The following is a 25538-nucleotide window of genomic DNA, read 5'->3' as shown; positions in this document are numbered from 1 at the left end:
ACTGACTGATCAGGCTGAACCTGTCAGAACTGTACCCTATGTAAGGTGATTGTTTATCTCAATTGCTCTGAATAAGTTTTTGCAGCCAGATCCTATCACCTGCAATTTTTGCACCTTAACCTGTCACAGTTTTCTATTACTTTAATAAAAGATTATTGTTCTGTAAACTATCCTTCAAGGTGTGAGTCCTTCAGGAGCATTAACAGTGTGTAAAATATCTGAGCAGTCCTGTGAGAGGGTTTCTCTAGTTCTAATGCTTTTGGTGTGCATTCCTGGATCTTTCCTGGGGTGCCAAGAGACCAGCTAAGGATGTAGAAACCTTCAAAAGGGTTTTTGTATTTCCATGTGACCCTGAAAAAGTAATCCAGTGGACTATTCACTATTCAGTGAAGAGTTGGACATTAGGAAGAATTTCTTCACAGAATGGGTGATTACGCTTTGAGAATGAGCTGCTCAGGGAGGTGGAGGAGTCACCGTTCTGGAGATCTTTAGGAAATGACTGGGCATGGCATTCAGTGCCATGGTCTGGTCGACAGGGTGGTGTTCACTCATAGGTTGGACTGGGTGAGCTTAGAGGTCTTTTCCAACCTAATTGATTCTCTGATTCTGTCCTCATAGTGAGACCCTGACAGACTGGTCAGGCACAAGTGTCTCGGTTTTCCTGGGGCGCTGACGGTCTGATCAACACGAAGAGTTTGGGAAAATCTCCGTTTCCTGGGAGGGATTCCCGAACCCCCGCCTTGTACTGAACCCGCCTCGCCGCTAGGGAACGCCACACCCTCACCACGCTGGCTCCGCTGCCATGGCAACAGTGGGGGGGCGTGGCCAACTTGCTCTCCGGTTGCTAGCCAACAGAGCACCCGGGCGGGGCGGAACCGCCGCCGCAAAGCTGCGACTCGACTGTCGTAAAAAGAGAAAAAAAACCGAAACCCCGTGGTGTTGTAAAATGCCGTGAGGTGCGGCCGGCGGGGCCTGAGGGACAGAGCCCGGGCCCGGTCCCGCTCCATATGCCCCGAACCGCCCCGTCCCGCTCCATGTGGGGCCGCTCCTCGTCCACATCCTCCTCATCCTTCTACTATGGCCCGGAAAACAGTTAGCAGGAAGCGGAAAGCGGCGGCGTCTGCCGCCGCGGGGACCGGGGGACTCCAGGGGGAGCAGGTAAGGGGAGAGGTGTGGGGTAGGGGAGAAGCGCTTGTTCCCGGTGGCGGGAAGGGAGAGAAGCGCTGGTTCCCGGGGCGCGGCGGACGTGCCGGTCCCCGGGAGGAAGTGGGTGACCCTGACCGAGGGATGGGGAAGGAAGGGGTCCGGGGGGTTGGGGCTATCGGGGAGGGGCAGCCACGGTCCCGGTGGTAGCCAGGGATGAGGAGCCCCCGGTCTCGGTGTCACCGGGGGAGGGACAGCCCTGGTCCTGCTGTCACCCCAAGAGGGGCGGCCCCCAAGTGCCGGGGTCACCGGGGAGGAGGAGCCCCTGGTCCCAGGGTCAGTTCCCCCCTTTGTGCCCGCGCTCCGGGGCTCGCGGTGCCCCGTTGGGCTCGGCCGTTGTTCTGTCGGTGCCGCGTCGCGATGATGGCCGGATGGCTCTGGCCCGGCCGGAGGAGGCCGAGCGCCGCGGTCGGTACCGGGGAGTCACCTGGGTGTCGCGCCTACGCCTGCCAACCTGAGGGGGAGGGCTGTGTGTGCTGACCCTCTCCCGTTCCGAGCGCTTCGCTTCTTCCCCTGGGCATTTGGCGTACCAACGGTGCCGAACCGCCACCGACTGTCGTTATATTGTCGCCGTGTTACTCCTTTAGCAGATATTTATGTTTAATTTCGCGCTGCTAAAGGGTCTATCAGCATTCCCGAGTTAATTTCTGTGCGCGGTGTTCCAAAGGCTTCAGGGTTTTGCCGGGAATATCGTTGAATTTGAAAGGGTGGTGTCTTTAAGTTTGTTTTAGGTGCTTTATCCACTGTCTAACTTTATTATCCACAGTACGGGTGGGATCACTCTGCTCACAAAAGGAAAAGGCTCCCGCCGGTGAAAAGGTCTCTAGTGTACTACGTGAAAGGGAGAGAGGTCCGGATGCAGAATGAGTCCAGCTACCACCGCTTGTTGCATGGATACGCAGCCCAGCAGCTCCCCAGCCTCCTGAAGGAGAGAGAATTTCACCTCGGAACACTTAATAAAGTGTTTGCCTCCCAGTGGCTAAACCACCGACAAGTGGTGTGCGGGACAAAATGCAACACGGTGAGTGCCACCTCTCTCTCGCTGTTTTGTTTCCCTTTCCTCTGTTAATTATTCCACCTTTACCCTCAAATGATGCTTACCATAATCAAAGTGTGTGGATGACCAGGGAAAACATTAGGAATTAGGAGTGGAGTCAAAATTGTGCCCAATTAACTTTCAATGAAAGCAATGCTTAAGGATGATCTATTCTCATCTCAATATGTGGTACTGTAAGCCCCAGCGGCACCTCTGGAAGCATCTGTGAGATGTAACAGAGCGATTTACACCTGATTGCGGGATGAAGAGCAACAGTGGGATTGGACCTTTCCTTTTGTCCTACAGATGAGAAGCTAATGGACAGATGGTGGCTGTCAGTGGTTGGCCAAACTTGCTGCTAAGGTTCCTTTTTTCTGTTACACTCAATCTTATACAGTTTGGTTTTACATACGGTTCTGTGCTGATGGCTTTTAAAAGTTGTTCTAAAACTGGGGTTAAACTCCAGTATTTGTCAGAGCAGCCAGAAATGTTCTAAGCTTAAAAAAAAGAATAAAAAGAACTTCAGATCTTCAGTGTTGCTTGTTGACTTCATAATTCTTCACTCTAAAACTCTTTCCAGTGTTTGAATAGCTTCTCTGGTTTATGTATCTTTACATGCTTACTAAAACTGAGAACTCTCTCAGGTTCTGGAAGTGATACTTTGAAACATTTCAGGAGAATTTTATAATGATGTCCTGTGGGATTAGTAAATGGAGGAGATCATATTTCATGGGTAATATTCACCACCAGAGGTAGTAGCCCAAGTTCATTGGCTGAGGCTGCAATATCATGCAAGGAGTTGTGATTGAATTAGTCAAAATCCTAAATTGCAGGTTAGTTGGTGCCACAGAAGGGAATCGAGGGTTACAAGGAATGAATGCATAGATGTAGCAGCTCTTAAATCGCAGAGCGTGTTGGTTGCTGCAATTGCTTCTTTGCCTCAAGATCTTTCGGTGCCGAAGCCATGCTCAGTGGTCTGACCAGCAAGAGTCAGTGGGCTGCTTTTTTCCATTTCTGATGAAACATTCTGAGGTGTTCTGTTATTATTCACAATTGCACAGGGGGAGGCTTTTATGCAGTAGCTCTTAAGAAGCAGGGCCAAACTGTATAAACACAGCAGTCTTTTAACAGCAATAAGCTCAAAATAGAATCTCTCTGCCTACTTTCTCCACATATGTTCATCTCCTCAGCCAGTCAGCAGCCAGCACTGGTTGTGGTTGTAGAGCTGCTTATGGGAGACAAACTCCTGCTGAAACACAAGCTCCCAAAAATCTTGCTTACTCTAGCGAGAAGACTGTGTTTTGTATAGTGGCCACGATTTTGCTGTGTTTTGTAACTTTTGTAGCTCAGGTGCATCTGCAGTGAAGATAAATAGGCAAGTGGGTTGTTAACGCAACCTTGCAGAAAATTGTTTGGAACCAAACAATCGTGAAGGTGAAGAGGGATTCAGTAGTACTGTTGTTCCCTTTGCACATGCTGCAACCAAGGGTGTTTGTCCCCAGCCAGACTTAATGTTAGAGACGGACTTCCTCTGTCATTGGGCAAAATAGAGTGATTGGAAAAGAAGTCCCTGAAGCATTGTGAAAGATCGTATATGAATTATGACTGCTGTAATAGCTGCACCTTGTTTGCTTTGTGCTCACATGTGAACAGGTAAAGCATTAAACTCTGCACTCTAATTACAAGATTTTTCTTTCTCGTCTCCTGAGTGAGTGACCTATTTAAGAAAAATGCCTTTGCTGATTCTCATATGATGAAGTTGTGGTATTCAAGTTGGGAGTAAATCAAAAACACCTTGGTTGACTTCAGTGGGGTTTGTTGCATTGGAGTTGCACTTAATTAAAGTTAATGCAAGAGAAAAATATAAACTATAGCATTATTTTAATCAGGGCTTGACTGTGGCACTGAGTGCTTTTAGCATTTAATATATAAATTACCCTTCACTGTGCAGTGCCAGGAGGATCCAGTGTTCTTAATGACAAAACAAAAATACGCTCTTGTCATAGAGGAGGAAGTTTGGGTTTAATCACTTGGCAGTACTAGTTACTATAAAAACATTGAAGAGTGTTTTTATAGTAACTAGTACTGAAGAGAATATGGAGTTTTCTGTCAATTACTCTTTTTTTGGTGATGATTATAATTTGTTCAATTATATTGAGTAACTTTATTTTTAAAACTATTCCAGGAAGTGAAATAACTTTATTCTTCTCCAGTGGATCATGGTGCTCATAGTTGAGTGGCTGTAAATCAAATATTTCAGATATTTGTGTTCTGTAAAGGTGTATGCTTTTTCTGGTTGATTTAAAATTATGGGAACTATTGCAAGCATTCAGGCATCTAAAATTTCAAATGAAATCACCCAGACTTTTCACCTGGGCTTTGCAGAGCGGGGATTTCTGTTTGCAAGAATTTCCTGGACCTTGCACGCAATGGGCTCCTTAATGTTTTTCCAATTCAAATGAATGAGCAGGGAACTTTGGAGGGGTGCAGACATTTAGAGTGTGTTCTGATATGTATCTAAATTACCAAAAACTGATGCTGTGAAGATACATAGAAGAAACTGTCTCAGAAGAAGATACGGTCTGCAATCTGCAGTCTTCTGTTCAGGCTTCATAGAGAAACTCACGAGACAGGCTTATGGCAGACAAAAACATGGAACACAAGATTCCTGTGTTTTGGTTGGGTTTTTCTTCCCCTCTTTACTGTTTCAGGAAATTATAAAGAATAAAAATAGCATCTAAAAAGTAGTTTCTGTAATGATTTTTCAGCTTCTTTTGCTCTGTTAGTTACGTGTACATGTTCAAGATATAATCCTTCTGCTAATTGCAAAGTTAAAGATGAAAAACTATAAGAGCTGTAAATCATTCCCTAAACTCAAGAAGCTAATTAGTTTCCAGTTGCTTGAGAGTATATGTGCTTGGAATCTAGTTTGGTTTTTTTTTTCTTTTCCCAGGTAAGCCCTGTAGATGTATTTGTGTTTAAAAACTTCCTTTCTGAATGCTCTGTCCTGATTTCCGAGGCAGCTTTTCCAAGGCATGCTTGGGTTGGTTTCTGAATGCTGGCTGAAACCTTTTCTCTCTTCAGCAGATTGCTATGTTGCCTTGGCTGCCCTGCTGTAGGTCTCCAGCTCTTATTTCCTATTAGAGACTTTAAACTTGTTTCAAGAGATCCTATATGTGTTCTGTGCGTCTCATACAATTACAGCCCGGTCTTGTCGTCCTGGGATTGTGGTGAGACTACAATGGGAAGTTCTTCCTCTGTCTGTGAATGTGAACTGCCTATGAGGAAAATGATTTCCCCTTGTTTTGCAAGTTAATGTGTCTTCTGGCTTTGCGTATGTGAGGAAGCATTGAGATGACAGCACATTTCTGATCACATGTAGGAAATTAGAAGTCTCCCCCAGTTTGCAGCTCTACTCAAAGTCCAGTGAACAGTCACTGTAACTTGGTGTAAATAAACCTTTGATGCCTGTAGTTGATATCTCCATTCACATGTCTTTCAGTGGCTCATGACCAAATAGCCTGGTGTTGGTTTCTTGTCTCAAGAGTATTTTCTGTCAACTGCATGTGATACTCGTCTCTGTCTGGTAGTTTCTGTTCCAGGTATGGTGTGAGTTGTAGGCAGGCCCTTTAGCAGACAACATCTGTCACTTCTCCATCCTTTGCCATCTGTCAGTTTGTATTAATTGTCTCCCGGACCCCTGAAATTAAACACGGAGGGCCAAATGCAAATAAAAAATTATAAGTGTGATTTTGGCACTGCACAAGTGCAGTAACATCAAAGTCCGTGGCTATTAGCTGGTAGTGCTTCAGAGTTTCACAGAAAGGTGGAGTGCCTCATTTCAGGGTCTTGTCTCAGGAAATGTAAATTCAAAGTCAACCAACTTGCTGGCTGCTTTTACCTCTCCTCACTTCTCAAGTGGTTTCTTTATATTGTGGATTGTTTCTCTTGGGACCCTTTTGAGAAGGATGTGCAAGGCTGTTACACACTTGAGTTGCCTGTACTGCATAACCTGTTAGTAAGTTTTGTGCTAAGATTAGTGCATGTTAGCGTAGCTGGTGTAGTTGCCATTCCCTGTGATATTTGAAAAGTTATGGTAGTCAGATGAAGTCCCAGGTGACTGGAAAAGGGAAGCCATTGTATCTATCTGGAGAGATGGTAGAAAGAAGGACTCCAGGAACTACTGACCTGTCAGCCTCCCCTCTGTGCCTGGGAAGATTGTGGGATCTAGTTTCCTCCTAGAAACTCTGCTAAGGCACATGGGGGGCAGGGAGATGAATTGAGGTAACCAGCCTGGCTTCACCAAGGGTAAGTCCTACCTGACGAACCAGAGGTCTTGTGATGGCAGGAGCGGACAAGGAAAGGGTTACAGAAGTCATCTGTCTGGACTTTTGTAAAGCCTTTGACACGGTCCCCCACAACTTCCTTCTGTCTAAATTGGAGGGAGCTGGATTTGATGGATGGACTGTTGGGTGGTGAGGCATTGGCCGGATAACACATCCTGAGAGTTGGTCGGACGAGCGGAGTTCTTCACGGATCCGTGCTGTGACCAGTGTTCTTTAGTATCTTCATTAACGGCATAGAAGAGGGATCCAGTGCATTCTCAGCAAGTTTGATGACAGCACCAAGCTGAGGGGTGATTTGACACACCTGAAGGATGGGATGCCGTGCAGAGACAAGCTTGAGGAGTGGCTCCATGGGAACATCATAAAGTTCAAGGCCAAGTGCTGGTGCTGCAGCTGGGCTGGGACAGCCCCTGGTACCAGCACAGGCTGGGCATGAGCAGCCCCAGAGCAGCCCTGCCCAGAAGGACTCGGGGGTGCTGTGGCTGAGAGGCTGCACATGCCCTGCCATGGCACTGACAGCCCAGAGAGCCAAACGTGTCCTGGGCTGCAGCCAGAGCCCCGTGGGCAGCAGGGCAGGGAGGGGATTCTGCCCCTCTGCTCTGCTCTGCTGAGACCCACCTGGAGCACTGCATCCAGAGCTGGGCTCCCAGCACGGGAGGGACAGGGACCTGCTGGAGTCAGCCCAGAGAGGAGGCTACCAAGATGATCAGAGGGATGGAGCACCTCTTCTACAAGGAAAGGCTGAGAGAGTTTTAGTTGTTCAGTCTGTTGGAGAGGAGGCTCTGAGAAGACCTTTTCATGTCCTTCCAGTACCCAAAGGGAACTTACCAAAAAGATGGGGACATATGAATTGAACAGGGCTTGTTGTGACTGGAGAAGAGGTAGTGCTTTTCAATTAAAAGAATCGCACTAGGTACAAGGAAGATTCTTAAGCTTTACCATCAGGGTAGTGACTTACCAGCACAGGTTGCCCACACAGCTGCTGAGTGCTCAATCCGTGGAAGCATTCAAGGACAGGCTGGACAGAGTTCTGAGTAACCTGGTCTAGCTGATGTCCCTGCTCACTGGTGGGCACTTGGACAAGACAACCTGTAAAGGGCTCCTTGCAACCCAAACCATTCTATGCTGCCTTATTTTGATCTTAGCAGAAAGCAGACATACAATGCCAGTTTGATAGTTTAAAGTGTCCATGTTTCTTTGGGGCTTGGCATAGATTAGTAAATCTGTATTGTTACAGAAGAAAGGACCTGATGCCAAGTGTTTTATGAAGAGAAAAGAAAGATATTTTTGATCTGAATAAAAGTCAAGGCCGAGAACTTGGAAAAATCAATCACTGCTACTCAGGTGTGACCAGAAATAGTATTGATGTAATAGCACAATAAGCATTGTCTTCTTTTGTTGTTTTGCTAGGAAAAAACATATTTGAAGGAGAACAAGTAATAATTTTCCAACTTGGCTGTGGGTGAGATCTTTTTGTGACCAGCCTTAGTTAGTCTGGAGTCATGCTGTTGCAGAAGTGAATGTTCCCACCTGCTCATTTTGGCTAGCACTAGCTATGGAGCTAGGCTCGTGCCTGTGGCTAGGGAGTCATCTGGATCAGCATGCTGCTTTCTGTGCAGACAGATTTTCTTGTACGGTTAGTTTCACCAAGGCAGATACAGTTAACCTTGCAGCTACTTGAGCACTAGTTATTGTCACAAGGGTGATGAGACTGGTTAGGTGGATGGTGAGGAGGAGGCACGTGGGTTCTCAAAAGATCAGCTTAAGCCAGTTGTGAAACTCGAACGTAATTGAGTCTGTCTTACTGACTGTTTTTAGCAGGGCAGTGTGCTTATGTTGCGTTTCTTTCAAAAGTTACTATGAATTACAAGAATGTGCCCATGATTTCTGAGAGCACTGTGTGAAGAGCTGGTGCACAGAGCATGTTGTGAGCTCTTGCATGAAGAATGAGCAGTCTCTTTCATGCGTGTTATTTCTGCCTTTTAGATCTCCATCCATCCTGCTTGTGTAATAAAAACAGTATGACACCCTTTATTTTTGTTTTGACTAATTTGTACAACCAACTAAAATAGAGTAGGATTTGGAACTGTTCATCTGCTGTTTTTTGTGCAGGGGGAGCAGCTGAAGACACGAGTCTGTGTTGCCTTGAAATGGCATTCATAGACCTCTTTTTTAATCTTGCTGTTTAAAGTGAATGCTTTCAGTTGAAGATACATGGGAAGGGAATTTATCTGTATTGGATTGTTAGCTTTCTGGGTGTTTCTTCCCCTTAAATTATTGTGTCCTGAAAGGCAGGCCAAAAAATGAAAAAAACTGGTAAACCATTCTGCTCTCAGTATTGCATATAAGAGTATGATGGGTTTTGCAGTTCATACTCTCATCCTTGGATACTCTGTTCCCTGCTGCAGTCTTTACTTTTGGCAAGTTTATGAATGAACTTCCCTCATCAGTGAAGTGAGGTAGTTTCTTGATTAACTTGATCATAAGCAGGTTGGACAGCCAAGAGGACAGCCATATAGTAATTGCAGGGAAGCCATTTGCCAAAATGACTTGTCATCACTTCTGCAGGCCAAAAGAAAAGTAAGTGTGTAGCTATCAGTCTCTGTCATGAAGTTTCATGGCTATGTCAGCTGTAGTACCTAACCATGCTTGTCTGCCTTGATCCTTGAGTGATAGCACTGTTGCAAGCTGTACATCTAAACTGCTTTAAAAAAAAAAAAAGAGGGGAAATGGATTTCTCTTTTCTGTGTCATCCAGTCTTGTTAGAACACAGTTGTCTGGCGTAGAGCATGGCAGCTGAGTCTGCTGTGTTTCTCATAGATGAAGTGTGGTCCTTGCACTTCTGCCAGATGGTCAAAGCAATCCAGATTTGGTAAATCCTGGATGTTAAGTTTGGCATAGTAAAGACCAACATGCATGTTTTATTAGAAGGAAGAACTGAATTTTGTACAAAGTTTAAAATTAAGAGACAAATACACGCAATTCAGTGTTTGGAGACTGATGGAGGTTTTTTTTTATGTCCAGTGAATACATTGTGGGCTGGGTTTTAGTTTTTATATAATGAGTCTCTGGGAAAAAATTCTTATTTCTGTTTGACATAACTGAACCATACAGTAATTTTCTCTGTTATCAGGACTTCGTCAAGACTTTTAATGTCTGCACTGCTTTGAAGTTGTTGGCAGATGTACTTATTTCAACAGCTGAAAATATTTTGTGTTTTATTTGTTCTGATGTCTTTAAAACTCCTGAAATGGTATTGAAATTTTCTGTACTTTTAGCTGAGTTCTTCTCTTGTTTCTTAACATTTCTCTCTTTTTGGCTTAAAAGTGTCTGTCGACTGTGACTTTCTTGGCTTCTGTGTACGGGATTTATAGGGATGATTTCTGGGCAGCCAGAGGTGCAGCTTTCATGTGTGAACTTTTGCTTCCTGTTATATCCCAGGTGGTATAAGAATCTCTGTGTGCAGGCAGTGGTTGCTTATTTTACTCAAGGGAGGTGATGGTTGTTCTTAAACTACTCAGTGGCCAAGTTCTTTACCAAGCAAGTGGAGAAGTTACTGCTCAGACCTTTACATCCAAAACAACATAGCCAGTCCTTTATATGTGCAAAGTTAAAGTTTTAGTCCGGTTAGTTTAGAGTTTCGGTAAAGGTATTTTACATTAGAGTAAGTTTTTATTAACCAACACAGATGTGTGACGAGGGTGTCAAGAGTAGAGAATAGAAAGGGGTTTTAATTTCAGTCCTCCTACCAGTTGACTTGCACTTCCAAGTGTGAATCTGTTACAGCTGAAGCACAATTCTTCTGAGTCCATGAACAACATTAGGTGTGGATGTGTTTTTGTAATTAGTACAACATTAGGACCTGCAGCTGACACCTTCAAGCTTTAATCCTAACTCCTAAACTGTTAATTTTGTTTAGGGTTTTGGGGTTTTTTTCAGTAGTTGAAGGAGGATTGGGGAGAGAATTGGGCATTACTGCTGGAAAGAAATACTGGGGTTGAAGGGGGATATGCACTCATATGGGGAGGACAGGGGAGGGTGAGAGGAGAGGAAATGACTGATCCTGATTCTTCAGTGTAGGCGTTAATTTTCAGGTGGTTAGGGCAGAAGGACTGCTGTGTGCATTGTGTTCTTACCAGCTGTCTCCAGCAGTGAAGGATTTGTACAGCTTGGGAAGAGTGAGGAGTGCCTCCCTCCTACTCAGCTACACCTCAGCTGTTGCCATACACTACATGTGTGTGCAAAATAAAAAAGTAAACATGAAAATGCAGTCTCTGTAGGAGTCATCTGTTTGTGCAAGACTGCTACCTACAATCAGTTGTAGGGTGAAGATGGTGCATAATTCTAGACACAACACACAAATAGCAACGTGGATTTCATCTTTTCTGTGGAATGTATGTAACATACCATACTTTATCAGGTTTTGATAGGTTGTTAATATTCTGCTAGCTCAGTACATCAAGTAATAGATATGATGCTAAATTATCTTAATGTTATTTTTCCTATGCTTTTATTAAAGAACAGATCTACACTCTGTAGGAGTTCACCAAAAGCAGCTTGTATGTATAACTTCTCTCTAAGAACCTCTAGATTTTCTTCTGGTCTTCTAGAAATGCCTGACAAAGGATTTCAGAACAATTTCCTTGAGGTGTGTATTTTTAAAATTTGTATTGAGGGTTTTTGTTGTTACTGTTATCATCTTTGGTTCACTTCCAGAGGTTTTGAGACAACATTTTTGGTTATAGAAGGAACAGACTAAAAATGGTGTAGAATTTAATTATAATCTTGGGCTATGAATTCTAGATCACTTAGTGCTAAGTCATCTTCAGATCCTCGGTTTCCTTGCTTCACTCGTGTTCCCTCACAGGGCTTTGTCTCCTCTGTTAGACCTATTTGACTGTCAGTGCAGCTGCCCTCTGAGCACCATCTGTGAAATGACCCAGCCCATGAGCCTCCTAAATGAAAGTGCACTTTGGCAGGCAATGTAAACCTTTGTTCCGGTTTAAACTCTAACCTCGCAGTTGTATATGTCTGAACTGACACAATGCTGGGCGTAATGTCTGTTTGAAGAGTTGCAAGACTTTATAACAGAGTTTTCTGACAAGGTGTCAGTGACATACTGCTCTAATTTCTTGTCTTTTTGTGGGATGAGGTATATAGCTAAATATCTTTCTTTCAGATGTTCTCACAGGCAGTACTGTATTTTGTTACTATTCTCTGTTTATCGCCAGAAAATAAATTCCAATTGCATAAACTGTCAGTCTGCCAAAGCCAAAACTTTATGGTAAGTGTGTTACCTGGGAGGCGGGAGAATCGTGCTAAGCTCCATGGGGCTTAATGGCTCTTTTGAGGTGGGTTTTTTCCCTCGCTGTGGTAGGTAGAAATTGAAAAACAATATTGCTTTGTCATACTGAACGGGGAAAAGAGTTTTATGTTCAAGTGGGAAACCTCCCATGACAGATTTCTCTCCTCTTCCTTCCATTACTGTGAAAATTAAATGGGATGATTGATATAAACCCACTGTAATTGTTACTTAACCTGTTTTAAGAAGGAATTTATGCATTTTTCATCAATTCTTGAAGCATTTGTGGATTTCAACTCAAAAAGAATGTCAGTTCAAAATAGGGAGGATATTTGACCATCTTGTTTTTCTTATCTGTTTGATGATGACATGTCTGGATTTTTTTTCCCCCAGTTATTTGTAGTAGATGTCCAGACTGGTCAGATTACCAAGATTCCTATCCTGAAGGATCGTGAACCTGGCATGGTGAACCAGCAGGGATGTGGCATTCATGCCATTGAGATCAACCCTTCGAGGACCCTCCTGGCCACAGGTGGAGACAACCCCAACAGTCTTGCAATTTATCGTCTGCCTACACTTGATCCTGTTTGTGTGGGAGATGTAAGTGGGAGTATCTGGGGAAAGTTTATTCTCTTACTTAAAAAGTTACTACTTTGAAGTGCCTTTGATCAGAGCGAGGTTAATATTTAGGAGTCTTGTAAGGAGGTAAAGTTCTGAAAACATTTCTGATGGAGTTGTCATTTCTGTTGTGGTATCTTATATATAATTGAGTACTCAAACATGTGAGTGGATTTTCAGGGCTTTGGATCAGATTTCTTCCTCACCTTCATTCAGGTCTACTTTAGCTTATTTTTCAGCACAAAAAATCTTAAGTATTAAAGTCTAATTGTAGTGATGAGCTCTGAAACTATTTATAGTGAAAAAGCTCCTTTGAGAAATTGAAAATATGTTGCAAGTTTTAAAAAATTTCTCCTTATCCCAGTGCAGCTTCTGGATGTATTATTCCAGAGATGGAAGTTGGTGTTGAAGATTAGTTCTAACCCCATGGCTTGTGGCAGTTTGATACAAACTGGTACTGGTTTTATTTCTGAAACATCCTGAGGCCTTTTTAAAATTGCCAGTCTTTAAAAAAACAGGCTGGAGAATATAGTGGTGTCCTGTGAGTGCTTCTCTCTCATTTCTCCTTTTTATTCAGAACTTCATGTAGATGTTAACTGCAACAGCAGAGGTCAGGTCAGAATTTCTGCAGCTGCAGATAACCAGCTGCAGCAAGACTTGACTGAAGATTTGCATGACTTGCTCTTCATTTTTGTCACTTGTTAACTTTTTAAACAGAACCTGAGTCTTGCGGTCCTTTTTTTCCCCCCATAGGTTTCTCACACACTAAAGAAAAGAGTCTTGAAACATTAATCTTACATCATGTATTGTAAACATAATATTTTGCTTACTTTTTATAGTAGGATATGTGTTGGAAGAAAAACTCCCTAACAAATAGATACTTTACAGAAGAATGCTACTTTCAGAATGGAAAATGTGAGAATTCTGGAAAAACTTAGAATTCAGATTACTTTTCCTTGGTCAGAGGCCTGTTTTCCCAACACTGTTTTTTCTTTATTAATTGCACACTTCAAAACCAGAAAATTGCTGCTAGGTACTTGAACTGTTCTGGCTTGATAATGGAATCTTACCTGTATGCTTTTAATGTAGGTCTGTACTTCTGAGCTTATACTAAAAATCGAAGTGAAGAATACTTGTCTGCTTTAAGACTGCTCTTGAGTATAATGGTACAGAAAAATCTGTTTTTCTTCTTTTAGGATGGACACAAGGACTGGATATTTTCAATTGCATGGATCAGTGATACTATGGCTGTTTCTGGTAAAGTCATACTTTTTCTTTTGAGTTTTTTTTTTTTGTTTGTTTGCTTGTATTTGGTTTGCTTTCCTTCTCTCTGAGTGTTATAGTGATGCACAACATTTGATAAGTGTTAGGAAAGCACCTCTGTCGGGGCATTTAAAACCACTTGGAACTACCTAGGCTATTTGAACACTTCCTGGACTTAGTACAGTGCTTCATTTTATTTTGCTGTTGGGCGTTAGCCTAGATCTGATTTTCCTAGTATTAGAATAGTACTGTGTTTCTAGTAACGGGATGTTTGAACACAGTGGGTTACAAGAAAAGATTCCACATAAGAGAAGTAGTTTCAAGAGGGGTGTTGCTTATTGGTTAGTAACTTGGGAACACTTGAGATCAATATCGGTTTCCTGAAGTCATGTGAAAGAGTAATTAATGAGAACTCAAATTGTTTCATCAAGCTCTCAGTACAGTTGTGTATTTATATGTATATGTGCACTTACACTGTGGCAGTCAATACAGAAGGCTGTAATAGAGAAACTTAGTTAATGACTTTTAGGTGACTAGTTAAATAACCAATGTAACTTCATGAAGAATTACTTAGGTAAAGGCAAAAATAGTAATGTCTTGTTGCATTAATTTAGCAGTTTACTGCCTTTCTATGCTTAGAGGGTGTACTATGCTGTACTCAGAGTTGTCAAACTGCAGGTGAGAGAAAAATCATAACAATCCCATATAAAAGTCACATATTTGAATTGGTTTAGTTTAATAGTACTGGTTTAGTTTAGTAGGATTTTTCTTTCAAACCCAAAAAGCTAATCCTGGAATTTCATTTTTGAATGTAATATAAAACTTGATCCTGCAAGTCTCTACCCCAAATATAGACAGAAATTCCCTCACATTCAAGCTTGAAGAGAGCAGCACAGATGATTACGGATGTCCAGGGGAAAGATAAGGGCATTATAGATTGCATGGTATGTGAGATGGAACTGTGTTGACTTGGTATTTTCTAAAAGTCAGGGGTGGATGTGTGAGTAGAAGTGTTCTCTACTGCCATATTCTCTACTGTGGTGCTTATAGCAGGCAGGATGTAGGTTCCAGTCTCCACACCTCAGACACCAGGGAAAACTTGTTGAGAGCAATTAGCAAGACTGGTTGCTAAACTGAATTCTTGAGAACTCACTGACAACTCTAATTAAGAGTGAAAAAAGACAACTAATTTCTGACATGGTTTTAATTTTACAGATTTCAATTACATCTGTATCTGAAAGTGTTAAGCAGAAATACTTGACCTCCACTCCAGACACTGAGGATATAGCAAGTATTTTTATGGCAGAAGCTTCAGATGGGATGAATAATTCCCAGGATGGCATGAGCTTAGGGTAGCAAATGATACTCTGCTTGGCTTCAGGGCTAACCAGTTGAGCAGCATACTACATGGACTTTTTCCTCTGCCAGGGCTATTAAAAGGGACAGCTTCCTCCAAAAGTATGTCAAGATGTTCAGAAATTTTACTGCTGAGTATTCAGCCTCCATAACAAACAAGATTAAGTGCAATTAAAACCAATGGCATGTAATGGAGTGGCAGGATGTTGTGCTGCTGCATGCAAGTGCCATTAGGATGCTCCTTTTTGAATTTTTTTTCTAGTAGGTGATAGTGGCAGATGCCTGAATCCATCTGTGAGGGGGCAAAGCCACCTCCTATTGCAACTAGATGTTTTGCTTTACTGTCTTTGCAGCTTCTCCCCTATGAGATAGCAAAGCTGATAAGTTTAATAGCCTCATATAGATATATAGTTTTACTGGTATCTTCATTATGAATTTCTTTTGACAGAATTTTTCACTTTATATAGAGAAGAAATTGAGGTACTTGTCAAATCTGTTAGAGCTGACTTAGATGGAAGTGAGCTGCCTGAACACCAGAAGGGATGTGTATAAGGTCTTAGATTAAGTCTGTATTGATTGATGAACCAGAGGCATTAATCTTTCTTGATCCAGTGTTCTTAACATTAGTGATTCCTATCTTAGATTAATGTCTTCAAATTCAGTAGAAAAATAAAATGAGTTATTGTCTGTTTAACCTAAGTTACATTCTTTAAGAAAGAAATGGCACAGGTTTTTGTGAAGTATTTTTTCTGATAGATTTCATCCGAAGTAGTACAACTGTGATTAAAAATAGATGTTTCTGTTCAGCTCATGAATTACTGTGTACTCAGCCGTAAGCATACTGACAGAAATCAAGTAAACCCAAATTGGCATAAACCCAGCTGAGGTTTTTGTGGAGATATTTTGCCTTGGTCTAAGAGACTGTTTTATCAAGGCTGAGAGTGAGAGGCCCAGGCTGAAGCTATAGTGTTCAGTCACTTCTGAGTTCATTCTGTATATGAGATGATGATAATTGTTGCACAAGGTTGTGGGTTTTGATGCATCCTAATTAGTTTGAAAACATATGAGATGGTCTAGCTACTTAGAAACCATATGGACAGTTGACAGTGAGTTCATAATATTCTAAACTTTATAGCTCAATAAAATCATCCTTTTAATAATAATATATGGGCACTAACAGCGTGTTCTGTTAGATTAAACTAAGAGTATCCTTTTTTTCAGACCCTATTGATTAATCCTGTTTTTAGAAAAGAGGAGTTCTGTATATGTGGAATGGACTATTCATGTGTGGACTATTCACCAGGTTCCCGGGATGGTTCGATGGGTCTCTGGGAAATCACAGAGGATGTGTTATCGAAAAGTGATGCCAGGCATAATCTCTCTCAAGTTCCTGTCTATGCTCACATAACACACAGGGCTCTGAAGGATATCCCCAAGGAAAACACCAATCCTGACAATTGCAAAGTCCGAGCATTGGCTTTCAACAATAAGAACAAGGTCAGTAAGAGAAACAAAACAGTTGAGAAGTCCTAAACTGTCCCTGTGTATTGGAAAAACTAAAAAGTAAGCTAAATAGAATATACCAAAGAAGCAAGTTAATATGTTTTTCTCTGATTATTCTGCATCCTTGTCTTTTGAGGCAGTGGTTCTAATCTGCAACATCTGCTTCTGCCCCAAATGAATGGAGGAGTCCAGAAGGAGGAAAAAAACAATCCCAGACATTTTAGAAGGCAGTTTTCCTGTGGGTTTGATTTTAGATTTGCATCCTAAGCTGGGGAGTAAAGAAATATTTACAAGAAGCCGATAAAGCACCAAAACATCTCTTGCAGCTTAAATCCTATTCTTTAGTGCTCTTTCTGCTTTCCTTTGCATTCTGTGAGGACCAGCTAACAGTTTGTGTTTCAGGGGCTGAATCCTTTCTGGATTGCTCAGTAAATGAGGTGACTGACTCACAGGGCAGGCACTGGCACATGCTTTGGGGTTATTTTGTTGGTATTTGACAAACAGTAAATGTCAATGTCCCCCATCCTGATCTCCTGTTATTACTAGTGGGTGTAGCAATTCATCCTTCGCCATTCCCGCCCCCCCCCACCCCCCGTTGCACTCAAAGAACAGAAAAGGTCTGAAGTAAAGGTGGGGAGTGCTTAGTTACTCCTCCATGATGGAAACTTCATGTAATTTTTTCAGTAGAGTAGTGCCTGAAACTTGCTTCAGGGTTAGAATCAGTGTGGGACCTGCTGAAGAGAATTGTCAACTCTAGATTGTACTGTATCATAATTTATTCTTTGATTGTCTAGCAAGATTTGGGGTTTTCAAAGTTATTATTTACTCTTTTGTTAATTTAGATTCTACTTGACACCTGAAGTACTGTATACCATTCTATGAAGATCAGTATAAAATGAAAATTACCTTGATAGAGCCTTTACTGGATTATGGATGTGTTCAGTTCAGACTGTGCAGCCTGCTTAGAATAGAGTGTGAGTTTGTAAGGATAGCTATAATACAGAAACTAACTCTCTTCTTTTTATTTTCCTTCTAATAGGAGTTGGGAGCTGTGTCCCTGGATGGGTATTTTCATCTTTGGAAAGCAGAGCATACGCTATCAAAGGTGCTTTTCTGTTTGTTTGAGTTAAACTTCAAAAACTGCAAGCAGTTAAGGCTGTTCACTATTCTTCATTTCCTTCAAATATTTGAAGAGCAGCAGTGTTTGTAAAACATTTAAAAGTTCTACTGAAATAGAACTCCTGAACTTCAAGCTCCTGAAATTTGGAGCTTGGAGAGGAGACAAGCTCTGCACTCCCCTTAACTGAGAGGAGAGGAAGCATTCTTAACTTTCTGCTAGTTTCGGCTTAGCTGAAGTGAACTGTTGCATGGAGTACGGTAGATACTTGATCAGTAGAATTCATAAAGGAAATTGCATTTATTTAAGTGTAATGGCAAATCACACCCAGTGATTGTGATAGGCTTTTTCACCTGAGAGCTGAAATTGCTATGCACCTGCTAAAGAAATAGCAGCAGCTTAGAAGGATCTAAAACAATTTATTAAAATGTCCATTTTTCTTGGCTTTGGCCTTTATTGTCTCAGTTTGCTTCAGATAAGGCATGCCATTGCTTTCTGGTTTTTACCCTCTGGGTCATATTTTTCACCTCCATTTTGTGTTTTATTTCCCTGCAACTTCCTAGAACATAGTTTACAAAATTGTTTTGTTAACACCTTCGTCTTTTCTTGTAACAGGTTGATTTTTATTTTTTCTGTTTCCAGTTACTTTCCACAAAGTTGCCATACTGCAGGGAGAACGTGTGTTTGGCTTATGGTCAGGAGTGGTCAGTGTATGCAGTAGGATCACAGGCACATGTCTCTTTTCTGGATCCAAGGCAGCCTTCTCACAATGTTAAATCCGTCTGTTCCAAAGAACGAGGCAGTGGTAAGAAACCTGTGGAAGGTACTTTAAATGGTCTGCTTGCAGAAGTAGCTGTTAAAACTGTAGAAAGTCAAGCTTCTAATGCACAGGAAGGGCTTTTCTAGTGATTGCCTAAATAATTAGCAGTGTATGTATAGATTTGGGTTTGTGACAGTATACCTGGAGCAACCAACAAACCAAATGTGACCAGCTCTGAAATCTAATGAAGGGCAACATCACTGCCATTAGGAGCAACTCAATTGTAAAACATCCAGATATTACTGAACTTCCAAAAGTGAGCTTTTTTACTTCTGTGTATTTTTTACTGGGTCTTATTCTATTTTTTATCATTTCAAAGCAAATGTAGTCTTTTTACCACATGTAGTCTTTATTATTCATACTGTTCTTGCATTTTTCTCTATGAATTAGAAAAAAAGGCATATTGTCTGCTCTGTGCTACCTTATTGGGAGTATGTGCTGTGAGGGAAAGCTTGCTTTGTAATTTTAAAGCCATGACTGAGACTCCTGATTTTCTACGTGATTTGAATGCTATTTCCTTTTCTCATGGATGCAGTGTGTCCAGTTGAACCTTATACCAGGGCCAGGCATGAGAGCTTGCAGAGAGCATGGTCCCATAAAGTTCTCTCCATACTCTTTACTATCAGGCATGAGAAGGCACAGTGAGTGCCATATTAATCCAAGACCAGTAAGTTGCAGTCCTTACTTAGCTTGTCTCTGGGCTTCCATCTCTTCATTGGGCAGGTTACCAGAAGGACATATGTCGGCAAAGATAGGAAAGTTTTATTTATGCAGTTAATGAGCGGTGGTGTCCAGATGAGTGTCAGGGCCTGTTGCTTTCAGTTATGGGAGAAATATGTATCATGTCAGGAGAAATCACCTGAACATCTTAACAGCAAGACTGCTTGTCCTCATTTGCTGTTGGTGATGATTCTGTCCAGATCCTGACCAAGACACTGCAGTGTGGTGCTCAGTGGTGGCTGGTGGCTGAAACCTGCCTCAAGTATGCGGTCTTCCATATTGAGGAATATTATGTGTAGGGAGTACTTTGAGGGGTTTCTCCAGGGCTGTTGCAGGGCTGTTCAGGGCTGGTTTCGCTTCTGCAGAGTAGGTGCATCTTTTTTTTTGGCATGGTGGTGGAAGCACAAAATAACAGTAATTCCCAAGATACTGAGTGTTTCCACTTTATATTGATATCCCTGGGATTGGAGTGGTGTAGCACTTTTACAAAACAGGATCTTTATTGATCTGTGGACTAAACTCTGAATTCAAGTGCTTTGCAGTGGTACCTGAATGTGCTTTAAGTTTCCAAGTGCACCTGCTGAATATGGGTAGTCCACGTTAACTTCAGTTCACTTGTGTTGTACACAAAAGCAGGTCACAGAAAGGTGGTGGCTCACTAAGGCTGGAGCTGGGGCTGGCTTTCCTCTGCTGTAACCCTGGTTACTCAGGAAGGCAGTGAGTGCTTTTTAGTACATCTTGTAAGTGTTGCTTTTCATAGCAGCTGTAAAGGGAAATGCGCACTTTGGACAGTAGTTCTTGATCCACGGAAGCAATTGCTCTCTGCTTGACTGGCCTACAGAGCCCTTCTCTTCATGTCCTGAAGGCAGCAGACAGAGCTTGTATGGCATAGACTCTGTGACTTCTGGTGTAAGACATGCCACTACATTTCCATTTCCTTCTGGGATCTGTAGACCGTTCCTGCGGCATGGGAATGAGGCTCACCTAAATTACCTAGATCCACAGGTGGTAGAGGGCTGGGAGTATAGAACTTACTGTGATAGGTTCTAGGCACAGGCTGTACTTTTAGCTTAATGGGAATGATTAATCTGAGGTACTTCAGCCCCTTAGGAGACAATTTGAAATGCTGTTTTTGAAAGCCTATTCTAAATATCCTTCTTAGTCGTGGGTACATTATGGATTTCTTCGGTAAATTTCTTTGGTTAGAGAAAAATCCACAATTGTTCTGCATTTTATAGCTTTCTATTAATACATTTAATTGAAAAGTAAATTCCATCTGCCTTGATACTCCATCACTTGTTTGTGTAAACTAAGTGCTCTCTTGGGTGGCTTGTCCAGAGCACTTCTTGGAGCAAAAATAAGAGTAGGTCCACTCTTGTGCCTTTCTCCTCTAATCCAAGTGACTGCTCTTGCTGACTGCAGAGAGCTTAAAGCTTTCTGTGTGTCTTTGCCAGAGCCAGATCCATGTGATAGAGGTAGGGGGAAGGTCTTCTGCTGTCATAATGCATTTATAGCTCTCTGAATTAAAGTGGAGACTGTTATATGAATCTCATCATCTACTTCAGTAGAGAGACAGTGGTTTCCCACCCATAAAGCCTGGAGCCAAGACTTCACCACATATCTGGAGCAGGACAATGTGGCCTTGCTTTGTTCTAAGTGTGTATCACAAATGCTGGTGGCTGTGGATGTCACATCCGGAAGGATGAGGACATGTTTCTTGTTAGGACTTTATACAGAGGGGAAGGGGAAACTCCCTGATTGCATCCGCAGCTCCTGGTTGTCTGCTGTCACATGCACTGCTGGGAACAGTCCAAGATGATACAAGTTCTGTGACATTCAGTCCTGCTTCGTGTGGTGGCAACATTTGGCATGTGAATGTAGCTGGCATAACTCAAGTATTTCCTCTCCTGTTTGAATGCTTGTTTAGGCTGTAATTCAGTGGTACTCTAAAGACAGCCTAAAAAGCCCTAGGGTTTATAACCTGGCATTCTGTCAGGAAGGAAGGAGAAGTATAGATGTGGTGGAGTTTAACCTGTGTGGAAGAGTTGATTGGAGTAGAGTGGATGCACAGAACAATATTTGCCCAGTAAATGGAGATGACAAGGTGTTTTGCAGATTGAAAATTCTGACATTCAAAATCTCCCCAAGACTAGTTCCAAGGGATCCTTGATTAGCTGAGACCTCAAATTTAGATTTTGTGAGAACAAAATTTACACTCTGTTTAATGTAATGGAAAAACTGAATTGTGCTAACATGTTTAGTTTGAACTGTACCTTCTCACGTACTGGTGGAACATGCTGTTGTTTAGATGGCAAGAGTCCTGTTCTGTTTTTTTTCCTGGCTAAAGTGCTAAAAATGCTAGATGCTAAAAACTAGATGTGCTTTGAGAATATTTGAGTGGAGACAGATCAGGCTCGTTAATATTTCTGAAGGTATCTTATCAGCAAAGTGACTGGTGATTATTATGGTTACACTAGCTTACAGCTAGCCTGTTGATCAGCACAATGCACATTGTGGCAGCTGGGACTTTGTGTTCTCAGGTGGTCATGTACTGCAGGTTGGCCGGTAGTTAGGGCATGAGCTCGTGGAGGTAAACAGCATGGTGTTCTTCCCCCTGTCTGCTGCCACTTGTTCTTGGTGTGTTCACTTAAAGACTTGTGCAGACAGAGCAAAGGTTCTCTGGACCCTAATTGGTTTGTCTGGCAGACCTGAGGGCTGGTGAAGATGAAACTTCTTATTATGTACCATTGGCGTAGCTGATGGTCTCAAGGAGTAGGGCAGTCGTGTATGCAATCAAAGCTGCTGTTTCAATAGCATCAGTGGGATTTGTCTGCACTGCTCTGTAGCAGTGGGAAAACTTGTGTGTTTTGGAGAATACTAGTAGTTAAAATTAGACATGAAGCAACGGCACTGCAGAGCCAAAGCATTCCTGCTCCTTACTGCACTGTCTATCTCTTCTCTGACAGGTATCCGCTCAGTGAGCTTCTATGAGCACATCATCACTGTGGGGACAGGGCAAGGGTCCTTGTTGTTTTATGATATCAGAGCCCAGAGGTTCCTGGAAGAAAAGCCCCCCCGTGCCTGCTGTGGACAGAAGCAGAAATTAGGAGGAAGTGAAATTTTGAAGTTGACAACTGGGAAAGGCTGGCTGGTAAGTAGTTTGTAGCTGTGATAGAGCTGGGGGGAAGTAGACCCATTATATAGGAGTGGCATAGAGCATGAGCCAGTTCTCTTTGGACCCATTATGTGAAATGTGTCTCAGTCAAACAGTATTCATATAACCAAAACCTAATACTGAAGAGCAAGAAGTGCTGCAGAATTGCTTTCTACGAAAGCTTTTTGAAAGGGTACTGAAGGTTATTTCCTTGAGTATAAGGCATAGTGATTACAGGTCTTATGCACTGATTCATAAATGAACTAGATTTTCTATCCTTGTATTTTCAAGTGTAATTTGACTTGTAGTTTTCAGAACCTCAAACAGAGTTTTAATTTAATTGATTGCAGTTTTAGAAACTGTGGCTTCCTGAGGTAATGCCATGGGCAAATACTTGAGTTTGGTTTCCTGTATGTTATCATAAAGCAGTTAATGGCTTTGTTTAACTTAGCTCTGTTACCTTTTATTGTATCAGTGCAACGTCCCCTCACCTCCCCGTTCCAAGGCTTGACCTAAATGTTCTCAGAAAAAGGTTCAGGACAACTCAGGTATTTTTTAGTTGACTTTTATGAAGCTTCTAGATTGTTAAGAGAAAATACCCAATTTTAGGCTCTGGAAGCTACCTAATGCTTTTGTGAAACAGGGTTTGGGGTTTATTTGGCAACAATAACGATCTAAACTTTCCTTTAACAGAACCATGATGAAACCTGGAGGAATTATTTTTCTGACATAAATTACTTCCCAAATGCTGTTTACACCCACTGCTACGACTCGTCTGGAACGAAACTGTTTGTGGCAGGAGGCCCTCTTCCATCAGGACTTCATGGGAATTATGCTGGTCTCTGGAGCTAATGATAACTCTTCATTCTGATGCTGATCTCCACTTTTCTTTTCATTTTTTAAACAACAAAATTGTGTGATCCCATTGATTCCTGATTTAAACACAAGTTATTTTTTGGCAAAGTTTTCTGTTGGTCTCCAACAGTTTTGTACATCTTTTTGAACTAGTTTTTTGCTTTAACCTCCTTGATACTTTATATGGAGGGGTTTTGAAGTCCTTTTTTATTGTATTTACTCCAAATGACTCTTCCCCCCATTTAGGCTGGCTTGGCCATGTGTCCCCTCCTCTACTTTGCTGTGAGGTAGGATTTCTTTATAGAGTGGTTGCTCCTGAGCTTTCTGTGAAAGTCTTGGGGCTGCATGTGTGCAGGTACTTTGTGTCAGTTACATTACCTGGAGTGAGGACTACTTGTAATTAAAAACTATTAAAAATATTTATAAGAGATAAGCTACTACTTTATCTGGAGAGCCTGGCCCTGGCCTGGATTGATCATATTTTTTAAAAGTACAAGTCTAATGACACTGTTTGTACATAGAGGGATATGGTAATTTTAAGCTGTACTCACTGGAGCCCAGGGATGGATTCCTTAGGGGTATTGCCCATCAAATCCAAAGTGCAGGAGTTATTAAAAGTGCATTTGTGTTCGAATGGTAGTTTTCAGCAGTGCTAGGAGCAAAAATTGGTCTGTTTCTTCACTGCCCGTCCCAGGTATCAGCTTGCACAACTGGAGTTTGTATAGGCTGTTCTGCAGCGTGGCTGTTGCATGGTGACATTACATTGAGGGCTGCAGAGATGCTGAGAGGAAATGGAGGCTAATTATACAAAATGAACTAAATCTATCTGTTCTCCAGATGAAATATGGTTTCTAAGTATGCTTGTTAGAGTAGCTTATAATCTCTTCGTAAACTGCCTGAAACCTTGGACCTTTTTTATCCCAGGTTGTGGAAATTTTTCCCCTTTTTGCTCTTCTGGTTGGCCATCTGCTCAAAGAAGCCAATGGGAAAAATAAACTAGTTTTTTTCACCCAGATTAAAGAGTGCATCTCAAACTTTACTAATGCAAGTGAGCAGCTTTCTGCAAAGGAGGGTATCTTGGTGTTCCCTCACTTTGTGCTAGCATATGCTGTAGGAGAAGCTCAGGCTTTTCCAGAATCCCGTGCTGCCTTCTGCATTCAGACTCCCTCCAGCTTCACCTGGCATTGGGAGGGGAGAACCGGTCCAGTTACCTTCAGCTCCAGCTGTGAAGTGTGTGCCTCCCAGCATGATGGTCTTATCCAATACTCAGCTGAAATGCAAGACTCCAAGGTGTTCCTCCTTTTGGCGGGCACCAGATGCTCAGCTTGTTAGTGATGCCTCTGTTCTCTGCTGGAATTAATGCCTTTCCCCTGACATTGGTGGAGCAAAGTGTGCCTGTGCCTCACAGCTTTGGTGCCACACAAGGAGTTGATTGAAACTTAGAGGAAAGATAAGGCTGAGACCTGCTCTGTTCTCCCATCTCTGTGAGAGATCATAGCTACCAGTGCAGTTCCTGCCCACAGCCCAGAGCTAATCTGCATTTATCCTTACAGTCTCACTCATCTTGTTCAGCAACACCAAGCAGTCAGCATCGGGCTTAATTTCCAGCTGGTATGGAGACATGGATGGAAATCCTACAAGAAGTGTGTAGGTCCCTCTCATTGGAGTGGAAATCCTGGCAAGAGAAGAACTCTCTCCCAGGTGTGCACCTATCCCAGAAGTATAATTAGCATTGAGCATTAACACAGGTGCTTCACAAGCAGATCTTCCAGTGTTTCATAATACTTACCATTGTGGCCTGGTTGCATAAACTGCATCAGTTCAAGATACTGTGTGTATGGCTAGACAGGCTTTTCTCTGAAAAGGAAAAATTATATACCATGAGGTAGCTGCTTTGGTTATTTTAGGGGCTTAGAAAAGTGGAAGGATATGAAGAAAAATAACTCTTGGAGAAGAATAGCAGGATTTGTGTCCTTACAGCTACTGGGTAAGATAATTCTATCACAAGAAACATGTTCTGCTTTGGTTTGTTTGTTTGTTTTTTAAATTCAGTTTGGTTGAAGTTTTTTGCTTTGTTTTTTTAAAGAAGCTAGACATTTGAGTCTGCCTGTGTGTCCTCCAGTTCTGCTGAAGGAACAGGTAATATCTGGGCATTTAGTGTCAGCAGTGCCAAAGGGAGACTCCTGGTCTGGAAATTTTAGCCCTGGTGTTGATCTATTAATTGAAGCATATTTTAGACCATGTT

General features: G+C 42.2%; 1 protein-coding gene across 1 annotated transcript; it reads left to right on the top strand.

Annotated features, from left to right (window-relative positions):
• Window positions 1-982: 982 nt before the first annotated feature.
• Window positions 983-24806, top strand: DCAF12 (DDB1 and CUL4 associated factor 12). Its single transcript, XM_084225983.1, has 9 exons — window positions 983-1158; window positions 1970-2224; window positions 12281-12487; window positions 13702-13762; window positions 16428-16621; window positions 17667-17732; window positions 18387-18549; window positions 22251-22435; window positions 23132-24806. Exons 1-9 carry the CDS (start codon window positions 1078-1080, stop codon window positions 23288-23290), a joined length of 1371 nt encoding a protein of 456 aa, XP_084082109.1. The 5' UTR covers window positions 983-1077; the 3' UTR covers window positions 23291-24806.
• Window positions 24807-25538: the final 732 nt, after the last annotated feature.

This window comes from Fringilla coelebs (genome assembly GCF_963513975.1).
Source record: "Fringilla coelebs genome assembly, chromosome: Z".
Classification (NCBI taxonomy): domain Eukaryota; kingdom Metazoa; phylum Chordata; class Aves; order Passeriformes; family Fringillidae; genus Fringilla; species Fringilla coelebs.
This window is presented reverse-complemented; position numbering and strand designations above follow the sequence as displayed.

Excerpts from the sequence above, each read along its gene's own strand:
- DCAF12 (XM_084225983.1), top strand. The coding sequence starts at position 1,078 with ATGGCCCGGAAAACAGTTAGCAGGAAGCGGAAAGCGGCGGCGTCTGCC. Across the intron at positions 16,622-17,666 it reads CTTTCAACAATAAGAACAAG|GAGTTGGGAGCTGTGTCCCT; the intron begins GTCAGTAAGAGA and ends TCCTTCTAATAG. Across the intron at positions 22,436-23,131 it reads CAACTGGGAAAGGCTGGCTG|AACCATGATGAAACCTGGAG; the intron begins GTAAGTAGTTTG and ends TTCCTTTAACAG.